At 38.2% G+C, this 22,540-nt stretch overlaps 1 protein-coding gene and 1 pseudogene across 5 annotated transcripts in view; one reads left to right on the top strand and one right to left on the bottom strand.

The window, feature by feature from the left end:
• ALKBH8 (alkB homolog 8, tRNA methyltransferase) overlaps nucleotides 1-22,540 on the top strand; it is a 108,321-nt gene that overhangs the window by 18,212 nt on the left and 67,569 nt on the right. For all 4 annotated transcript variants that reach the window (XM_053594930.1, XM_053594931.1, XM_053594929.1 and 1 more), the window contains exon 7: nucleotides 392-462. In XM_053594930.1, coding sequence (XP_053450905.1) covers nucleotides 392-462 — 71 coding nt within the window. The remainder of the gene's footprint in view (nucleotides 1-391; nucleotides 463-22,540) is intronic.
• Nucleotides 9,914-12,128, bottom strand: LOC128588234 (60 kDa heat shock protein, mitochondrial-like; annotated as a pseudogene). Its single transcript, XR_008380736.1, has one exon. The product of XR_008380736.1 is annotated as a 60 kDa heat shock protein, mitochondrial-like (transcript).

Here is a 22,540-nt window from a genome sequence, read left to right as displayed (position 1 = left end):
ATCTTAATTGTTGATTCTGCTTTTGTTCTGGAATCCAAGTTCCTTTGAACTTGGAATTTAATGTTCAAGGTAAAAAAATGACTTTGTGTTTATCTTTTACATCTTCCTCTTGGGCTAGAATGGGTAAGTGTTCTTTTTAGGCCGTGGCTCCCAACCCTTGATTTTAGAATCATGTCTCAATGGCACTTTAACTTGAAGTTAATGTATTTTTAGTTCAGATGTAGTTGAATATGTTATAGTCAAATTCACCCTAATTATTTCTTTTTAACTATAATTATAGTACCTTCCCAATTGCCAGTGTTTTCACCATACTTGTGTGAGGCTATAATTAGAGTCATCTTGAATCTTCTAACAGGAAAAATGAAGTGACATGTTCTCTTTTTCATCTTAGGGATTCCCGCTCATATTGACACACATTCTGCTTTTGAGGATGAGATCATTTCTCTCAGTTTGGGGTCAGAGGTAAATCTTCAGACATTTCTACTGGTGATCAGCATACATCTTACCTGTACAATGCCCTTTTCATAGGATTACCCACATTCTTAATTAAAATTAAGATAAAATAAGGGCACCGTTAACAATTTGACTTCTTACAGAATGTGAAATTACCACAGCCTCTTCTTTTGAATGTCCAAAGTTTTATCTGTCAGCTCTTCAGATGTCAGGAAAACACTTGTAATTTAATTTTTTAGTTTCCACATATCACAGCAGTTAAGTAAAATCTAGACTTCCTTTGGTACATCCTGGGCAACTTTTTTTTGATTTGCTGATACAACATTGCCATCTAGTGGCAAAAGGTAGTACCTGCAGGTCATATAAAAAGAAAACAGAACTAAAACATATGTGTACAGAATTTCAATAAACTTTTAAAATATATTACCTGATTAAATCCTTTCAAAAACTCTGAGCAGTAGAGGGTAATATATTCATTTTTACAGATAGAAATAAGGAGTCATATTTCTTTAATCATTTTTTATAGTAGCAGTTTCTCAAATTCTTAAAGAAGATATTAAAAATGTGATTTAAAGTGATTCATGTGGACAGAATTTTAGATAGAAGTCAAAATTTTAAATCTAAAAGAATCCTTAAAATATGAGGTTATCTGATATTACTAGAGGCTGCATTAAATTTTGATTTTGTTCCTGGACAAGACTGCTTACTAGTTAGTATTTTTATAGTTCCCATCAGTGCTTTGGCTTCTTAACCTTTGCTAACTTGAGTGATCATGTTGATATTGTGACCAGAGAATTAGTACTATTAGTTTGATATGATAAAATCATCTTATCAAATACATGTGTAGATTCTAAGTACAGGTGCTTTCAAAAGGAATGAGGATGAGGAGGAAGGATAAAGAGCTTGTCTCTGGTTTATTTTTATTTTTATCCTCCATATTTGCTTGTAGCTTTAGGGGACATGTGAAGAACCTCTTTGCTTTCTCCTCTGAACTGTGTAACCAGTTAAGAAATGAGACAAATATAATTGGAGGTCAGAGTGTCAACTTACTACTGACAAAACTGATGACAGAACATGGCTTTAGATCCATAGCCAAGTGGACGTGTTAATACTTCACCTCTGAATTACAGAGACATACTGACCTTGTCACTGGCCCAGCTGGACAACTGGTGACCTCCCCTGTCTAGAGAGACTGCTCCTGTCACACAGGACATGAGGAGCTTGCCTCAGACCCTTCAAACCTGCTGGCTCTGAAAAAGAAGAAAGGGCTGAGCTAAATGGGTTTGGCTCTGACTAACTAGCCAGCTAAGGCATCACTTATTTCTTGGGGATTTGTAAGTGAAGAGGTAGAGAAAAACTAGGATTGTGCTTTCACTTTTTGCTCTGAGGGAAATTCCCTCCCTTCCCAGGGAAATATGAGGTATGAGGACTCAATATCCCACCACTACTCTGCAGTTTTTATTTAGAAGTTGGAAAAAGGAAAATTTGCCCTAGTAGGAATGAAAATCTGGTGTAATCCTTGTCTTCATTTGGTGTTTCTGGAGACATGTAATTTTCACCCACCAATTTGAATGATGGAATTTTTGGTTAAAGCTGTTTTTGTAATAACTGGAAAATATGCACGTTATAAATTAAGACAGGAACTGTAGATTTACTTTTAAAAAATAGTTTTTAAGGGAAGGAGATTCTTTGTAATTTTGAAAAAACATGTTTATTAAACATTTCAGTTTATCATGCTATTTAAAACAGACTACTAAATTTGGGCCTTTATTTCATCTATCAAATGAGGTTAATAAAATGGGGTTAATAATATCTCTTTCCTGCTGAAGGATTGTGATGGGAATAAAATGAATTAATGTATGGGAAAATTTTTTCAAACCCAGAGCAATCCATACATTTAAAGGCTCATTAAGGAATGCTTGTTTCAGGTTTCTTTACTTGTAGCCTTCACTTTGCTAACAAGGGGAACTCAGGGCCGAGAAGTAGGGTTTCCAGAGTCACAAGAAAGATAGACTAATATTCCTGCACTCTGTGCTTTACTGTGTTTTTTTATGCTAATTTTTTTTTTTTTTTTTATGCTTGAATTTTCTTCTAGTACTTCTCTTCTAGTAACTTCTATGTAATTACTTAAATTCTCTTCTGGCACCTGACTTTAGACCTAGAATCTGTGTACGATACATTTATACCTATTGCTTTTATTGTTTTTTATCTGTGATATCAGTTGTTTTAAGACATTTACTGTAAGTGACCAAAAATCCTTGAAGTTATCTTTTTAATATATATTTTTTTAAGTCTTTTGTACATAGATCATAAATACATTTATGCCATTTTCAATGTGTTGATTCTTTGTACAAATTGGAGTACTTACATCATATTAATCAATATAGCTTTCACCTCATTTACCTAATTATAGCATTAGGACATTTGTATTCTACACATGATAGATCCAACTTGTATTTGCCATGTGTTCCATAGGTGTGGTCCCCCTACTAACTCCTACTATCCCTCCCACCCTGTCTCCCCTCTCCTTCGAAGTTATCTTTTATTTTTGCTCTTTTCTGGGAAATTTCTAAGATCCTTCTTAATTCCTTTTTTTTTCTTTTGAGACAGAGTCTCACTCTGTTGCCTTGAGTATAGTCTTGTGGCATTCATAGCTCATAGCAACCTCAAACTGTTGGACTCAAGTGATTTCTCTTGCTACAGCCTCCCGAGTAACTAGGACTATAGTTGCCTGCCATAATGCCTGGCTAATTTTTCTATTTTTAGGAAAGACAGAATCTTGCTCTTAATCAGGCTGGTCTTGAACTTCTGAGCTCAAGTAATCCACCTGCCTCAGCCTCCCAAAGTGCTAGGATTATAGGTGTGAGCCACTGCACCCAGACCTTTTTTACTTTTCAAATGTTCCATCTAAAAGTGTTCCCACGAAGTATTCCTAACTTTAAGTGTTACATAAGTGCCTTTATTTTTATGACTTCTTGAGCATATTTATAAAACTCTTACAGCATATCTAAAAGATGGTGTATATTTTGTAGTAAGCCAGAATAGTCTTCCTTTTTTCAAATATATTAGTTTTGTCTGTACAAATAAGTTCTGATTTTCTTTAATGCTTTTGTACCTCTAAAAGTTTTCGGGTAGATATATTTATGTTATATGATAGGTATAAAAGTGAGGATACTTTTATAGTTGCAAATAATAGATGAATACTCAAATGAAGGTCATTATACAACAAAGACCAGCTAATATCTCGTAAAAATGTTTCATGGAGGGCTAGTTCCAAAAGTTTTAATTTGTTGGTTTAGCTCAGTGATTTCATTAAGGAACCAGTCAGATTCTTTTTTCTCAATACTCGATGCTCATATACCCAAGGACTAGATTAGGGAACTTTCCAATGTGGAGGATGTTGAGCTGGGACACATTTGTCAGGTGCACCCTGTGAGGTCAGTTAGGCTGTTGCTGTTATGTGTTCCTTCACCAGTAGGTTGGCGGTCCTGCAAACTGCAGTCTGCCTTTGCTGGCCAGACATGTTTTAAAAGATGATGCCCTTGCCCTTGTCATAAACCTCCTTGTGATTATGAACTAGTAAGGTTTTGGGGCATTAAGTACCATAAGACTTGGTCAGCTGAGGATAAAAATGACCACTTGATGTGCATCTACTTAAAACCAGAACCAAACTTTTATTGTAAGTAAGAAAGAAAATTTTTGGTTAAGGCTTACCCCCCAAAAAAGAAACTAAAATTTATGAAGAAGGTTTCTTAAAAATTTTCATTTAATGTTTATATCATATTACAATTATGCACTAGTTTTTAGAACAAAGAATGAATCACATGAACTTTGTTTTGATAGTTTTTCTGATAAAATGTATCATTTTATCATAATATGTTATCACACATTAAAAATTTATTTAATTTTTACAGGTTAATTATAAAGAGAGGCTTTGCATTCCCTAAAATATTATTGAAGTCTTTATTTGCTTTTCTAAGAGTCTGTCTTAAACCTCTGATATTCACATTATTTTATTTAGAAGCACCAATTGTGCATTATTATGTTATTTTCTCTTCTTTATTGTAAAAGTCCTAACTCTGCCAGATGTTTAAATGTTAGATGGCTTTGCATGTGATTTAAATGGTTCTCTGACATTCCTTTCATCAACTTCAGAAAATGTTCTGTTTTTTCCAAGAATTGTGATTTCAACTTGTCTTATATTTACATTGCATTGGCTAATATTTATAATGCTAACATTTATTGGAAGACTTGACAAAGGGGTTACCATGGTAGGCAGACATAACTACTGGTATTGAAGAGAGAGAGTTATTTGGGCAGGTACTAATTTTATAAGAAGTCAGTTCATTGGTGAATATTTCTTACTATGATGACTTTTGCAACTTAATGGGCTGAGATAATTGGCTCCTTGGATGAAGACCCCATCTAGGGCCATAGCTTGCATTATATTACTTGTGGCCTGTGGGTTCATTCTTCAGATCCCCAAGACCAAGGACCTACTGAAGAAGAAAATTATGGTAACACTTTAAATTATTTCTTTTGCCACTAGTTCTTTCTTTAGCCTTTCATAATTGCTGTTAAATTCACTCATTGATGTCCTAATTTCAGTTCTTTTTTTTTTTTTTTCTGTTTTAGAATATCTACAGAGTTTTTTTTGTTCCCCTGCTAGACTGTCTTTTTCCAAAGTAGGTGCTATGGCTTATTCTGATTCAGAATGTCTGAGACGAAGGCTGCCTTTGTGTATTTGTAGAAAGCACAGGTGATTGTGTTGTTTAGGTAGGATTTTGAACCATTGTGATAGAAAATGCTGACATGCAGTAGGATTTTAGATTTATTCTTTCAAAGAATAAATAGAAATAAAGTAATATAGGCCCCCAATGGCATTTCTAATCATCATTCAAGTAAATATTCCAGTGTAGTGCCAGAAACTGAAACAGTTAAAGCCTATGTGTGTTGTTTTCAGATCCGTGGGTCTGAAATCTGGATTCAACATTGAGTAAGTCGGGAGACTTGGGGTCTAGCTTATCCCTATTAGTAAATTTTAATTGACCATAGAGAAATCACTTTGTTTTCTGTGCTGTTTTAAGTTGAAGTTGGCACATAATGTTTGCATTTTAATTGTCACAGAGAGTTGATAAGCATTTAGTAGTAGTATTAGCAGCTGCTGTTGCTTCTGCCTCTGTTGTCACCAATACTGCCATTGCCATGATCATCACCCTAGCAGTTACCTATTTATGCTAGGAACTGCGGTAGATGCTGTATAAAGTGACCTTTTCCTTATGGGAAACAACCCAGGGTCTTAGGAATAGATATACCCATGACTATTGTTTTTCTTACTACTCTCACATTCTAATTGTCATTATTAGTGTATATGAATCTATTATTTATTTCGCTTAAGGAGGAAAGCCCAGAAAATAAATGTATGGAATTTGGAAAACCTTCTGTCCAAAAATATGTTTGTTGAGTATGTGTACTTGTCAGAACATAATAAGTAAACAAAGACAAAATTTAAAACATTCATTTTTTAAGCAGAGGTAATGGAACATCTGTGGCCTTATATATAAAGTAAAACTTAATTTTATTGAAGTGTTTGTTATTCTTTTGAGAGCCCATTTTGAATGGTAGTGGATTTCACTTCGTATTTCCTGCAAACAAATGAAGCAAATTAATGAAACCACAGTGATAAATGATAAAAGAGAGCTCATAGCAAGTGGTCCTTGCATAAACACGTAAACACGGGCATATCATCTTTTAGATGTTTAAGCTAAGCATTTATAATATTGTATGTGCAGTGGTGACTAAAGTGTTTTTAATTTAGCATCTTTTCTTTTTTAAGCTTATTTTTCTGTTACACAATATATAATTTGTTCTCCATTGTACCATTTGGCAATGTATTTAGAACGCTGAGCTAAATAAAAGATGCCTCCTTTTTTCATTTACATTACTCTTCAGCCTAGCTAGCAGAAGAGTTCAAAGCCATCTGTATTTGGGTGTGAAGAGGAAGACATATTAGGATCTATTCTTTTAACAGCTGAGACCTCTTTTTGGAAGGCAGAGTTGTTTGAACAGTGGAATTTACTGGCTTGTGCTATGAAGGAGATTTTTTATAGCGTTATCTTTTAAAAATTTCCCTGATCTAATTTTGCTTATTTCACAAATGTGGCACTGCAGGTGTGTTCCCAGATGTGTACCCTAAATGTGGTATAGTAGTACCTCATCAGCTAGGACAGTTTTTATACCAGATGCATCAAATGAGTTCTGTCTCTCATTTTTTCTCAGAGGCAATGAAGATTGCTGTAGATACTACATATCCAGGGCCTGTTCTTCTGTGTCATAAGGCACCATTACAGTTTGTCTCCTCTCACCACCAGAATATAGAGGACTGTACTTTATAAAATTGCTGCTGACTTGAGGACAAGGGAGCAGAGCTGGTCTTCTTTTACTCATTTTCAAATGGGAAGTCTTATAAGTTGATTTCAGGATGGGTTTTTTCCTTTGAGTTTCAGGAGACTTGATACTTTTGAGATTCCACCTTCCAAGAAACTTGGCCGAGTGGATTTAAGTGTCCTGTCTGTGGCTTTGTTTTGTTTTGTTTGTATGCTTTAAAAATATTCCTTGCCAGTAGGAACCAATAAGGGAAATGGGTTTGTGGTGGGCCTTGAATTTAATTTGTCTTCAAAGAATGGGCTGTATCACATAGGTAGAAGATTTAAAGGTCACTGACATCAGCTATTAATCCCCAGGGTGTCTCTAGGGCAAAATTACTATCAATTCCTCTGCCCTGGAAAATACAGCAGCAAGCTTTTCTTCTACCAAAAATTCAGTTTAGCGAAAGTATACTTCTAGGGGTATCATCTTTTGTGGAACCTTCTTTTTGCTATTTAAAATGAAAAGCAAACTCTTAATTCATTTGGGCCAAGTGAAAATTTAGCACAACTATAGAAGATTTATATTTGGTAGGGTGTGGGGAAGCAGGTGGACATTCAGCTATGAAACATATTTTCTTTGGTTAAGTATAGTAAATTCTGGCCTCTCAGGTTTTATCATTCTTCACATCATATTGTTGCTCATCCAGATACTCTTCACGGGTTTCTCTCAAAAGGTTAAGGGTGTTAGCCTGTTTCTGACTATTAGGAATCAGGACTAAGTTTGTTTTCTTTCTCAGAAGTGTTCCCAGTGGTAATACGTTGTTCATTATCCTGTTGAGCCAACATGGAGATCTGTTTATTCCTTCATGTACTTTTCTGTCATGAATCTTATCTTTACTTGGGTGACAGAGGGATAACTGTATCTGGTGTCTTTGTTCTCTTGTATTTTGGATGTGTAAGATCACAATGTCTCAGGTTTTATTTATTTGCTTTGAACTCAACATTATCCTCAGTCACGCTCCATGAATTTGCTGGGGACGTGATCTTATTGACTCTGCCATCTCAGAAAATAGAGAAAATAGGTAAAACCAAGAACAATAATTGGAAAAAGTTCCTGTGGAGCAAAACTATAACATGGCAGAATGGTTCAGCAGTTGCAAGGGAATGTGATTGATTGTGAATCCTTAGTGAATTTTTTAAGCCTTTTTGTTTGTTTGTTTTAGTCTTTTAACAAGCGTTTGGGTAAAGTAGAGATACTTTAAATACACTATTTTGATGATGAAATGTTTTAAGAAAAATTTGATTTTTGTAGGAAATCTACATTTAATTTTATAAATAAAAATTCTATCATTAAATGAAAAAAAAACCCCTCTACTGTCAAATTATATTTCAAAATAAATTTCAGAGGTATAAAGACTTCAATGTAAAGAATAACATGAAATCTACAAGAAAATAGAAGTAAACATTGGTCTGCTCAGGACGGGAGACTTTGTAAGCCTACAGAGAAATAGACTATATTTTTGTGTTTCGTGAGCACAAAACAATAGACAGCATAAAAAAAAATGAATAGCTTTTAGGGCCAGCTATTGAAATTACAGAACCCTGTTCAAAATGAAAATGTAGACTTTGTGTTCAAAAAGCAGGCAGATGTATCACTAAAGGTACTAAAATATAAAGCTTTATTTTCTTCTTTCTTTCTTTCTTTCTTTATTTTTATTAAGTCATAGCTGTGTACATTAGTATGATCATGGGGCACGATACACTTGGTTCATAGATCATTTGACACATTTTCATCACACTAGTTAACATAGATTTCGTAGCATTTTCTTAGTTATTTTGCTAAGACCTTTACATTCCGCATTTACTAGGATTCACATATACCCTTGTAAGATGCACCACAGGTATAATCCCATTAATTCCCCTCCCTCCACCTACCTCCCCCCTCCCTCCCCTCCCTTTCCCCCTTCTCCCTATTCTTAGGTTGTAACTGGGTTTTCATGTGAAGGTCCTACATTAATTTCATAATAAGGGTGAGTACATTGGGTACTTTTTCTTCCATTCTTGAGACACTTTACTAAGAAGAATACGTTCCAGCTCCATCCATGTAAACATGAAAGAGGTAAAGTCTCCATCTTTCTTTAAGGCTGCATAATATTCCATGGTGTACATATACCACAATTTATTAACCCATTCGTGGATCGATGGGCACTTGGGCTTTTTCCATGACTTAGCAATTATGAATAGGGCTGCAATAAATATTCTGATACAAATATCTTTGTTATGGTGTGATTTTTGGTCTTCTGGGTATATGCCCAGTAGGGGGATTACAGGATTGAATGGCAGATCTATTTTTAGATCTTTTAAGTGCTCTCCATATCTCTTTCCAAAAGGAATGTATTAATCTGCATTCCCACCAGAAGTGCAAAAGTGTTCCCTTTTCTCCACATCCACGCCAATATCTCTGGTCTTGGGATTTTGTGGATATAGGCTAGTCTCACTGGAGTTAGATGATATCTCAAAGTAGTTTTGATTTGCATTTCTCTGATGATTAAAGATGATGAGCATTTTTTCATGTCTGAAGGCTGTGCGCCTGTCTTCTTCAGAGAAGTTTCTCTTCAAGTCCCTTGCCCAGCCTGTGATGGGATCCCTTGTTCTTTTCTTGCTAATGCGTTTGAGTTCTCTGTGGATTCTGGTTATTAAACCTTTGTCGGATACATAGGCTGCAAATATCTTCTCCCATTCTGAGGGCTGTTTGCTTGCTTTACTTACCGTGTTCTTGGCTGTGCAGAAGCTTTTTAGTTTGATCAAGTCCCAGTAGTGTATTTTTGAAGCAGCTTCAATTGCCCGGGGGGTCCTTCTCATAAAAAACTCGCCCAATCCAATTTCTTCAAGGGTTTTCCCTGCACTCTCTTCTAGTATTTTTATAGTTTCATGTCTTAGGTTTAAATCTTTAATCCAGTGAGAGTCTATCTTAGTTAATGGTGAGAGGTGTGGTTCCAGTTTCAGTCTTCTGCAGGTTGCCAGCCAGTTCACCCAGCACCATTTGTTAAATAGGGAATCTTCCCCACTGAATGTTTTATTATTATTTTTTTTAACTTTAAACAAATTTTTATTACACAAAGGATGTCACATAATTGGGTATTTCTCTACTTTGTACACAATTATTCTTACTCTCCACAGAAAGGCTGCTTTTTAACTTTTCATCTGGTGATGGCAAGCACTTAAATTCTGATTTTAACAGAATAGTAGTAAAAATGCCTCAGTGATTTAAGTTGAAAGCAGTACACTGGTACATGGCTCTTGCACCCAGTATCAGGAATGTACAAATGTCTTTTTATTCAAAAATACAAAATAAATTATCTGTAGGCATGGACAATGGATGACAGCAGTAAACCATTATATTTGTCAGCTGAAACCAGTAACTGATGGTTATAGTGATTTTCTTAAACATCAGCCAGCCTTTTCTTCACTTTCTTCAACTGACTTCTCTGAAGTTATTGGTGAGGAACACTGCCTTGAGCTTCTTGTCGCAGTTCATTAATGGTAAAGCACTATTCTAGGAATCAGAACATGCCACCTCCCATACCACCTCCCATGCCACCCACTGCACCCATTCCAGGGTCCTTCTCTTCTTTAGGAAGTTCTGTGACTACAACTTCTGCTGTAGTTAACAGAGAAGCTACCCCAGCAGCATCCAGTAAAGCAGTTCTTACAACCTTTGTTGGATCAATGATTCCTTTTTCCACCATATTCACAAAATCTCCAATCGTAGCATCATAACCAACTTCTGCAGAACTTTGCATTATTTTCTCCACTATCAAAGATCCTTCAACACCTGCATTCTTAGCGATGGTCTTTGCAGGAATTTTGAGTGTTCTTTTAATAATTTCTATACCAATTTTTTGATCTTCATTAGCTGGAGTTAATGAGTCCAAGGCTGGAATGCACCGAAGCAGAGCACAACCCCCTCCAAGAACAATGCCTTCTTCAACAGCAGCTCTTGTGGCATTAAGAGCATCTGTAACTCTGTCTTTCTTTTCATTTACTTCAACATCACTTGTTCCACCAACCTTCAGCACAGCTACTCCATCTGAAAGTTTTCCCAGACGTTCATTCAGTTTTTCCTTTTCATATTCACTAGATGTAATCTCCAACTGCTCAACAATTTCTTGAATACGTTTTTCAATTTGAGCCTTGTCACCTTTTCCTTTCAAGAGCATGGTATCATCTTTGGTCACAATGACTTCTCCAATTTTTCCTAAGTCATGAGGCTGAACATCTTCAAGATTTAGGGTCAACCCCTCTTCTCCAAACACTGCACCACCAGTAGCAATAGCCATGTCTTTAAGCTGGTTCTTTCTATTATCACCAAAACCTGGAGCTTTGACTGCTACAACTTGAAGACCAACTTTTAGCCTATTCAAAACGAGTGTGCTTAGAGCTTCTCCATCAACATCTTCAGCAATTATGACCAAGGGCTTACGGTGAGCATTGGCAATTTCAAGAGCAGGTACAATTGACTGAACACTAGAAATTTTCTTCACTTAATAGAACATAGGCATCCTGGAATTCACATTTCTGACCTTTTGATGTGTTAATAAAGTATGGAGAAATATAGCCTCCATCAAATTTCATGCCTTCAATAATTTCTAATTCATCATTCAGTGTTTTTCCATCCTTTACTGTGATGACACCTTTTCTTCCAACGTTTTTCATTGCATCAGAAATGATGCTGCCAATTTCTTTGTCTCCATTTGCAGAAATTGTAGCAACCTGAGCAATTTCTTCAGGAGTTGTCACAGGTTTAGACTGCTTCTTCAGTTCAGCAATGACAGCATCAACAGCTAACATCACACCTCTCCTGATTTCCACTGGATTAGCACCTTTGCTAATCTTTTCGAAGCCTTCCTTGGCAATGGACCGTGCCAACACAGTGGCAGTGATGGTCCCATCCCCAGGCTCTTCATTTGTGTTATTGGCAACATCTTGAAGAAGTTTAGCTCCAATATTTTTATATTTATCCTTTAAGTCAATTGACTTTGCAACAGTCACACCATCTTTTGTTACCTTGAGACTTCCCCAACTTTGTTCAATAATCACTGTTCTTCCCTTTGGCCCCATTGTAACGGCTACAGCATTGGCTAAAAGGTCTACACCTTGAAGCATTAAGGCTCGGCCATCTGCACCAAATTTTACATCTTTGGCATAAGTCCGAGTGAGATGGGGAGCCAGTGCCCTGGACACTGGTCTTATCTGGCGAAGAACTGTGGGTAATCGAAGCATTTCTGCGGGGCGGCGGCAGGGTGTGCGCGCGGCATGGCAGGTTGTCGGTGGCGAGTGAGAGACCCCCACTAAATGTTTTTAATTGGCTTGTCAAAGATTAAATAATGGTAATTAGCTGGATTCGTCTCTTGGTTCTCTATTCTGTTCCAGACATCTACTTCTCTGTTTTTGTGCCAGTACCATGCTGTTTTGATCACTATCGATTTGTAGTATAGTCTGAGGTCTGGTAGCGTGATTCCTCCTGCTTTGTTTTTATTTTTGAGTAATGTCTTGGCTATTCGAGGTTTTTTCTGATTCCATATAAAATGAAGTATTGTTTTTTCAAGATCTTTAAAGTATGACAGTGGAGCTTTAATGGGGATTGCTTTGAAATTATATATTGCTTTGGGTAGTATGGACATTTTAACAATGTTGATTCTTCCCAACCATGACCATGGTATATTTTTCCATTTGTTAACATTCTCAGCTATCTCTTTTCTTAGAGTTTCATAGTTCTCTTTATATAGATCTTTCATGTCCTTTGTTAGATAAACTCCCAAATATTTCATCTTCTTTGGCACTACTGTGATTGGGATAGAGTCCTTAATTGTTTTTTCAACTTGACTATTTTTGGTATATATAAAGGCTACCGATTTATGAATGTTGATTTTGTAACCTGAGACACTGCTGTATTCCTTGATCACTTCTAAGAGTTTTGTAGTAGAGTCCCTAGTATTTTCCAGATATACAGTCATATCATCTGCGAAGAGCAAAAGTTTGATCTCTTCTGACCCTATGTGGATACCCTTGATCGCCTTTTCTTCCCTAATTGCCGTGGCTAAAACTTCCATTACAATGTTAAAGAGCAATGGAGAGAATGGGCAGCCTTGTCTGGTTCCTGATCTAAGTGGAAATGATTCCAATTTAACTCCCTTCAATATGATATTGGCTGTGGGTTTGCTGTAGATGGTCTCTATCAGTTTAAGAAATGTCCCTTCTATACCAATTTTCTTAAGTGTTCTGATATGAAGGGATGTTGGATGTTATCAAAAGCTTTTTCTGCATCGATTGAGAAAATCATATGGTCTTTGTTTTTTAATTTGTTTATGTGCTGAATTACATTTATAGATTTATGTATATTGAAGCAGCCTTGAGACCCTGGGATAAAACCGACTTGGTCATGATGTATGATTTGTTTGATATGTTTCTGGATTCTGTTTGTTAGAATCTTGTTGAATATTTTTGCATCTATATTCATTAGTGATATTGGTCTATAATTTTTTTTCTTGTTGGGTCTTTTCCTGGTTTGGGGATCAGGATGATGTTTGCTTCATAGAACGTGTTGGGTAGTCTTCCTTCTTTTTGTACCTTTTGGAACAGGTTGAGTAATATAGGTACTAATTCCCCTTTAAAGGTTTGGTAGAATTCTGACGTAAAACCATCTGGTCCCAGGCTTTTCTTTTTGGGGAGATTTTGTATGGTTGATGTTATTTCCGAACTTGATATGGGCCTGTTCAACATTTCCACTTGATTTTGGTTAAGTTTTGGAAGGTGACGTGCTTCCAAGTAACGGTCAATTTCCTTCAGATTTTCGTATTTCTGAGAGTAAAGCTTCTTGTAATATTCATTAAGTATTTTTTGGATTTCTGAGGAGTCTGTTGTTATTTCGTCTTTGTTGTTTCTGATTGATGAGATTAAGAGATTTTACTCTTTTTTTTTCCTGATTAGGTTGGCCAAAGGTTTATCTATTTTGTTGACCTTTTCAAAAAACCAGCTTTTTGATTTATTGATCTTTTGTTTTCAATTTCATTTAGTTCTGCTCTGATTTTGGTTATTTCTTTTCTTCTACTGGATTTGGGGTTGGAGTGTTCTTCCATTTCCAGTCTCTTGAGATGTCCCATTAAGTTGCTTACTTCCTCTCTTTCCATTCTCCTGAGGAAGGCTTGCAGTGCTATAAATTTCCCTCTTAGAACTGCCTTTTCATAATTTCATGTGGAAGAGCCTCTACGCCCAGTGAGGCCACGTCATCTGTTTCAGGAATTCCTATAAGTTGGATATTTGCCTTCTTTGAGTTATCCCAGAGCTCTCTGAGTGAGTGATCCATTTTTGCTCTCCATTTCTCTTCCTCTTTGAGAGTTTGGGAGCGTTCAAAGGCTTTATCTTCCATGTCAGAGATCCTTTCTTCTGCTTGGTCCATTCTGTTGCTAAAGGATTCTACTGTATTTTTCATATCTTTGAGGGCTGCAAATTCTTGTTTCAATGTGTCTAAGTCTTTTGTGGTTTTGTCTTTAAATTCTTGAGACAGCTTTTGAATTTCTCCACGAATTCCTAATTCCATTTTGTTAATCTCGTTTGCCATCCAAATTCTGAATTCGATTTCTGACATCTCAGCCGTTGTTTGTGAATGGGATCTTCAATTACATCTGCCGTATCTTTCCTTGGGGGGGTTGATCTATTCTGGTTATTCATGTTACCAGAGTTTTTCCGCTGATTCTGCCCCATGATTCTTTTACTCCCTTTGATTTTCCTCTGGTGTTTTATCGAGGACCCATACAGTGCTGTGGCCTGAGAAACTGGGGCCCTGTTTGGTGTAGAGGGGCTAAGTGGTTCTGACTTGTTTTCAGCTGGTTTCTATGTGACCCTAGTGAAACAGTTACCCTGGGTTGAAGTCTCAGCTGTGGAGAAATACCAGCAATTAAGTCACCCCACCCACCACAGGCAACAAATGGAAAAGGAAAATCAAACCTTCCTACAACCACACACCCAGGGCACCACCTGGATAGTCCCCAGGTGAGTGACTCAGTTCAAAAGGTCCAAGTCAATTGTCTCAGTCAGCAGCTACCTCAGGTGGGAGAGTTCAAGAGGTCCCTGGGAACTAGATCACAGGGGTCTGGTGACTGCTCTAAAATGGCTTGCTCCAGTGCTGCGTGGAGTCAGGAAGAACCACCAGTAAATAGATCAGTCTGGGAAGATTGATGCGTCCTTCCCCACCCTGCCGCTGTGTCACACCCAGTCGCTGCTAGCCCCACAGGGCTGTGACCCAGTCAGTTGTCTGCAGTAAGCAGATACTCCAGGGGTTTGCACCTGCCTAATTCACAGGGTAATCTGTGTCTGCTCGACTAGGCCGCTATTCTCTGTCTTTATCCAGCAGGGAGTGGTGTGGCCTGTCAACCTCGGGCACTTGATGGAGGCTGGAGTTGTTCACTCAGTTCCAGCCCCACCCTTAGTTTATGTTACTGGATGAAGGGAACAACCCTGTGGGAGTTTGTTTCTGACCTTGCCAGATTTCTCTGCAGCGGAGAGGCTGATTTGATTTCCCAGAACCTGTGCCTCAGGCCCTGTCTTTTGTCTTGCGGGTTTGTATTCGTAGCATGAGCAGTTGTTGGCTGTAGCCTCTTGGCCTCCTTTGTCTATAGGCTGGTGATCCCCTAAGGGCCAGGTGAGTCTTAGGCTCAGTAGAGTGGTCCTCTGGATCAGCCCCACCCTGGGAGTTTCCTGGCTCTGCGGGTGTGTTTTCTAGTCCCCGTGTTCCACCCAGGTCAGTACCGTCTCAGGAAAACCCTTTACTCACGGGGCCTGTTTCAGTCCCAGGTCTGTTCCATGGTGGTTGCCATCTGAAAAGATGCTCGGCCTCATCTGGTTGCCCAGGAAGACAGGAGGAGAGGCTATGGGATATCTGGGGGTGGGCCTTGTTATTGCTGAAGACGGCTGTTGCTCTGCACCTCGGGGCACCACCGCTCCAGTGTAATTCTCTCTCAGCCGACCGTTGTCTTCTCGCTCCTTTGCTACAGAGTCAGCACTGGCCACCTGCAGTCCAGGTCCTGTCTACACCTCTTGAGAGTTCACCCAAGAATCTGGACTTCTGGGCCGGCAGGTCTCCAGATCACGGAGTGAGAGTGGAGGGGAGTGTTAGGAGCTCAGGGTTGCAGGTCGTAACACCAAGCTCATTGAGACCAAATGAACAAATAAACAGATACAAAGGTTACCAGGCACATGGGCCCATAGATACAGAGACAGACGGAAACACACAGACATACAGGCAACAGCCACGACAACAGCAATATAAGAACAACTGCAATAAAAATAGTGATAATTGTAAAATAATTGAAAGAAAGGAAAAAAGAGAGAAAGAAGTGGTGTTAGAAGGAATGTTAAGTGAGAAGAAAGAAGAAATTAAAATTAGAAGACATAGAAATAAAAATATATCTATATAAACAGTAATAATAAAAAATTATCGAAATCTCCTCTAAGAAAATGGTGAGGAAAAAACAGACAAAAACAAAACAACAACAACAAAATCCACAAAAACCAAAACAAAACAAAAAAAAAAGGCACCAGCTACAAAAATATTCTTGTGTGTAGAAATATACCTATAAATATCTATATGTCTGCTGTAGGGATCAACTTTTGTAGGAATATATTCATACTGCAATATACTTTCTGGACACCAGGTGGCGCTGTGTGTGGTTCCGAGACATACCTGATTTACAGTTTATACTGTTACCATGGTAACCACCTTCCATGTCCGATTGCCATTTTGGAGTTTCCGTAAAAGTTTGTCGCCTAAGAATTGTGCAACCCCAGCTGTTCTTTTCCAGACAGCACTTGCGACCAACCTTCCCACTCAGTGCAGGTGTCCACGCTTCCTAAGTCTCTCCACTCTGTTCCCAGGTTCTCCCGCAAAGTGGCGACTTCAATCGGCCATAAGGGGAGCAGTGCTGAGTTCGCGGGGTCCTTGGTGCTCTCAACTCTATCTCCTGTAGCTGGTTTCCGCGGCTTCAGCAGCCAATGCCGGGTCCTAGGCTTCAAGCCGGTTCCCGTGGTTGGAGCACTCGGGGGACTTATTTTGAGTTTTATTGTTCAGAGTTTCCTTTTTGGATGGGCACCTGGCAGTTCGCCGTGCAGCCTGAACCACCAGCCCCCTCCAACACTGGGGGAAAGGTGCCCGCCCTTTGGGGTAGTTCAAAATGTCTGTTTCCCGGGCAGGATCCCTTCCCTTCAATTGTCCAACAGTTTGCCCAGCTCCTGTGGTTTTGAGTGGCTCTCCTTTTGGATGCCTCCCTCAGTTCAGGATTAATTATTTGTCAATTGCATTTTGTCAGCATTTACAAGCTGCTGACCTCCGTAGGGGAGGGGCCTGCTGGCCGGCCTGGCGGAGCAGGGAAGAATCTCTACAACAGAGTCTGTGATTTTAAATTACCCCTCATATATAGCAAACTGCCAGTTCGCTGGGCGTCTCCAGCTGTCTGTCCACTCCAATAATCCACACACAGGGAAGGTCCAGACCGCCTTTCCTCTCACCTGGTGGCTTGGGAGAGGTGGGCTACACGTCTGTCCTGTCCGCCATCATGTTCCGCCTCCCACACCAGCTTTTTTTTCTTCTATGGTCTCTCTCATCTGTCTTATCAAGGTGGTTTTTATTTGGTATTTAATGTCTTTCTTAGTAAGAAAATCTAAATTTTAAATTATTGGCATGAATTTTTAATCTTATTTTTATTTTGTATAATACTATTTTTTTGTTTGTTTGTTTGTTTTGCAGTTTTTGACTGGGGCTGTGTTTGAACCTGCCAACTCCGGTATATGGGGCTGGCACCCTACTCCTTGAGCCACAGGCCCTGCCCTATGCTACTAGTTTTAAATGCAAATGTAAGAACACTTTGGCTCAGCACCCATAGTTCAGTGCTTAGGGCACCGGCCACATACACCAAGGCAGGTTCGAGCCTGGCCTGGGCCTCCTAAACAACAAAGACAACTATAACAATAAAAAAAAAATAGCTGCTGTTGTGGTGGCAGCTATTTGGCAACTACTTGGGAGGCTGAGGCAAGAGTATTGCTTAAGCCTAAGAGTTTGAGGTTGTGTGAGCTGTTATGCCATGGCACTCTACCAGGATAACATAGTGAGACCGTCTCAAGAAAAACAAAACAAAACACAAACACTTAACTAATATGGAATCACCAAACTTAATTTGTATCTTTTACTTGTAGATGCTTATGTGATCATTTTTACCAGAGTAGTGGAAATGCTGCACAAAACTAATTCAACTGTAATTGTTTTGGTTTTGCGTCTTGATAGGTACACATCCTACTGTCTGCCTTCGTGATGAGTAAGGAGGGTCTGGAAGGAAGAGGAAGTATGGGTGGGAGGAGGTCCACACTGAAACCTGATGTGATTTTTTAGGCCTGACTGTAAGTGATTACAAAGGCTATCCCTAACTGGCCTGTGTGGGAAAGCGCTCCCGGGACCAGACTTGATGTGTAGCCCGTGCTTTAACAGCCTGTCTCTCAGGGGAGTTGCAAATAAAAGAGATAGGCTTCCCTGGCGCTCATGTTCTTACGCTTATTTGCATTCTTAGCCCAGGCATCTTCGTTGCTGGGTATCTTCATCTGAGGTCCTCTTCAGGTGCCTCTGCCAAGGCCACCTTGTGGGGGGAGGTGGGAAACCTGGAAGACAGTTGTCCTCCCTGTGACTTAGTGCTCACTGCTTTCCAGCTCCTGGTCCTCCCCCTGCCCCCTTCCCTTGACATACTGTGTTTGTCCAACTGCTGGAGGCTTATGTTCAGGGCTCCCTCAACAGTGAGGTGATCCCCGTGTCTGCAGTGATCCACCTCACCTTTGACTGGTACAAGGTTTAGCAGGTAAATGGTGTCTGATTTTAGACCCCTGCTAATACTATTGTAATAAGGGATCATTTTTTAGCTTGTTGCTTTAATTGGCTGCTCTAACACCGGGCAGCTGAGCTCTTTTGCAGCTGAGTTCCTGACAGGTTGTCTTATCTTTCCATTTTTTCTGTGTCATCATTTTCACTGTAAGTGGTTGGCTAATGCAGGGAACTAACATGAGTAGGAAAGGATATAACAGTAGGGTTCACTGGTTGTTTTTGTTTCCTGCAACATCATTGCCTTCATTCTGCCTAGGAAGCAAGTTCTGGTGGCTTTTCACTGTCAGAGAACCTGCTGACTCAGCAGTAGATATAAAATGAGTACCTTGTACTCTGAATCTTGCTGAACTCTCACACTTTATGTGCTCTTAGGGCCTCCTGGGCTGTTACCCAAGTGGGCCTCAAAGGACTGAGGGCAGGCACGTGTGTGCATCTCCTCTCCTCTGCACATGTTCAGTTACTTCATCAGACTCCAGTTAGCAAAACACAGGTTCAAAGATAATGTTAAGAATTCCAGGACAGTGACAGCAGAGCATTAAGCCCAGCGTTAGAGTCCCTTCTATGGTCGGTTTCAGTGCTTCTGAAGCTGGCCCTGAAAACTGTCATACATTAAAATGACCCTAAATAGCACTCTACCAAAGGCAGTAAAGTGAGACTCTGTCTCTCCAAAAAAAAAAAAAAAAAAGACCATAAATGAAAAGATAACAATTAGAAATGATCTGCCATTTAAGTTTTCAGTGATTTGCAAAGTAAAGCAATAATGTATGGTTTATTTAGTTTTGAAATTAAGGTTTTTGGTGAGAACATGATCAAATGGTTTTATACTACTAGTGGAAGTGTAGATTGGTCGAGCCCTTGGATAGCGGTTTGTCTCTCTTAATAAAGAACTTTAAAAATTGCTCATACTCTTTGGCCTGGCAACTCTGTTTCTAAGATAGAAGTTATGATAAAAGTTTATTAAGTTGCTCATTAAAATACTATAATAAAAATATACGTGTATTAAGTATCTGACAAAACAATACCAAGGTAAATTATGGTACAGCCATATGATGAAATATTTTGCTATCATTAGAAATGATATTTCAGATATCAGTAATGTTTGTTACTCTATATAATGTAAAAATTGCAAGATGCCAAATTTCATAAAAAAATATGTGTTCAATTAAATTACATAGAAATTTTGGCTGGGTGCAGTGGTGTGTGCCTGTCGTCCCAGCTACTTGGCGGCTGAGGTGGGAGAATCTCTTGAGCCCAGGGGTTCAACTCCAGCCCAGGAGGTATAGCAAGACCCATCTCTAAACAGCAACAACAACAAAAAACCAAACAAACAAAAAAGAATAAGCAGTTTCACTGGAAAAAAGTAGGTCCGAATGTTAATAGCGATGGTTATCCCTGGAGAGTTACTTTATTTCTCTCTCTGCACTTTCCTATATTTTATGCATTTAAAAATGTATAAAGCATATGTGATTTTTTTATATTGGGAAATTCTTTTATAGAGGATTTGTGTTTATTAGTTTTATTATTTTGCTTAATTGTTTTTAAGAAAAATTATTAGGAAAATAATACCCATAGTGTGTAATTGACACCTTTTTTGTGTGTATTTGTTCTTTTTGTGATCTCACGCTTGGCACTGTATTTAGCACAAAGTCATAAAATAAATTTTTATTGAATATATGAATGAATAATTGTGTTATTTTAATACTTGATAATCAGGTAAGTCAATTGACCTAATTGTTACTAGTCCTTAACATAATGTTTTACAAAACAGTGCTCAGGAAGGAAGGACAGATCAGTAATGATCATCAATGATAAGTGTTCTCCACATCTTTTAACATACTACCATAGCTTGTGGCTTGTTTGGTTGCATTTCCAAATTTAGTATTATGTTCATACATCTCTTGTTAGTTCTCCTTGTTTGTTTAAACTAGAATTTTTCTATTTGAAAATCATTACTTTGTTGATAGGACGGAATATATTTGAATCTCAGAAATACATAAGTATTGTGCATTTGTAAAACATGTTAAATATTTGCCTGAAACTATAACCTCCTAGTGTGCAGAGAACCTGTCTCTCTTATTCACAGTTGTAGCTTTGATGTCTCACACAGTCATTGATAAGCATTTGTTTGACGAATGAATTAGAGTCTAGTTTTTGAAAATATTTTCCCATCATGACAGTTTTTATTTGGATGTGGATTTTCTTTGAGCCACAGGTATTTGTCTCTAATAAAGTAATATTAGAAATATTCTCATTATTCTTTCCTATGTGTCTAGTGAGACCCTTGTCTCTTCAAAAACAGAAAAATGAGCCAGACATGGTGGTGCACTCCTGGTGTCCCAGCTGCAGAGGCTTAGGCTGAGTAACCCTTGAGTCCGGGGTTGATGGCACCAGCTGCTCTCCATTCTGGGCAACAGGGTGAGACCCTGTCTCTAAAAAAAGAAAAAGAACAGAAGAAAATTGAAACCTATGTACATTGGTTTAAAAATGGGCTGTGGTGATTTTTTTCTCCAACAATTTATTAAGAAAATTGACATACAGAAAAGTTGAAGAATTGGGTAGTAAATACCTATATATCCATTACCTAGATTCCACACTTAACATTTTAATACACTTGCTTCATCAAATATATATCCATCACTTTAGCCTTCTGTTTATTAGTCCATCTTCTTTTTTTTTTTTTTTTACACATGTACAATTCAATTTAATAAGAAAAACATTTTCAATGGCCAGGTTCAGTGGTTCACGCCTGTAATCCTAGCACTCTGGGAGGCCTGGCTAGTGGATTGCTTGAGCTCAGGAGTTTGAGACCAGCCTGAGCAAGAGTGAGACCCCATCTCTAAAAATAGCCAGTTGCTGTGGTAGGTACCTGTAGCAGCTACTTGGGGAAGCTAAGGCAAAAGAACCACCTGAACCTAAGAGTTTGAGGTTTTCATGAGCTATGATGTCATGGCACTCAAACCCAGGGTGACTGAGTAACAAAGTAAAGGAAAAGGAAGAAAAGAAAGAAAGGAAGAAAGAAAGAAAAGGAAAGAAAGAGAGAGAGAAAGAAAAAGAAGGAAGGGAGGGAGGGAGGGAGGGAAGGAACTAGTCCATCTTCTTTTATTTAGACATTTTAAGAAAGTGGCAGATATCAATACACTTGATCTCTAAAAACTTCAAAATTGAACTGCAGTATATATAAACAGAATGCTTTTGGAGTATGATTATATGAAATTATATGTGGACATTTGGAAAGATAATGTTGGGAAATTAAATTTTATCATCTTACTTTATTTTCTATACTTAAATTGGAAGGTTAGAAAGGGAAAAATACCCTAGCTTAGATCTATATAATTTTTTGTGGTTTATAGAGAATTTTTGTGTGTTACCTAATTTGATCCCATATAGTTAATAATAGCAGCTACCACTATTAAATGCTTACTTTGTGCCGAGTACTGTGCTAAGTTTACCTTTAAGGCATTATGCGAAATTTGTTCATCCCACTTATACTTGGTTGTTACATTTGTTTTTGAAATGGGTTGATTTGTTTACTTAAATATTTTCAGCCCTGTTGTATGCCTTTTAAATTCACATTTGTCAGCTATTGCTTTGGTTATACTGAAGTCTTCGGTGTTCGGTGAGTTCCAAGGACACACACATTTTCTTGGGTATTGTATTTTTATAGGTTGCTACTCGGAATAATCTTTGAGCATAACTTAGGAAAAGTTGCTGAAAATGTTCCTGTCCTCTTTGACTATCTCTTATTAATAAGCCTCTCCTTCCAGTATGTTTTCGTAGACTTTAAAGGTACAAATGGATT

The sequence above is a fragment of the Nycticebus coucang genome, chromosome 6, assembly GCF_027406575.1.
Source record: "Nycticebus coucang isolate mNycCou1 chromosome 6, mNycCou1.pri, whole genome shotgun sequence".
Classification (NCBI taxonomy): domain Eukaryota; kingdom Metazoa; phylum Chordata; class Mammalia; order Primates; family Lorisidae; genus Nycticebus; species Nycticebus coucang.
Note: the sequence above shows the minus strand (reverse complement) of the source record. Positions and strands in the feature narration are given on the sequence as shown.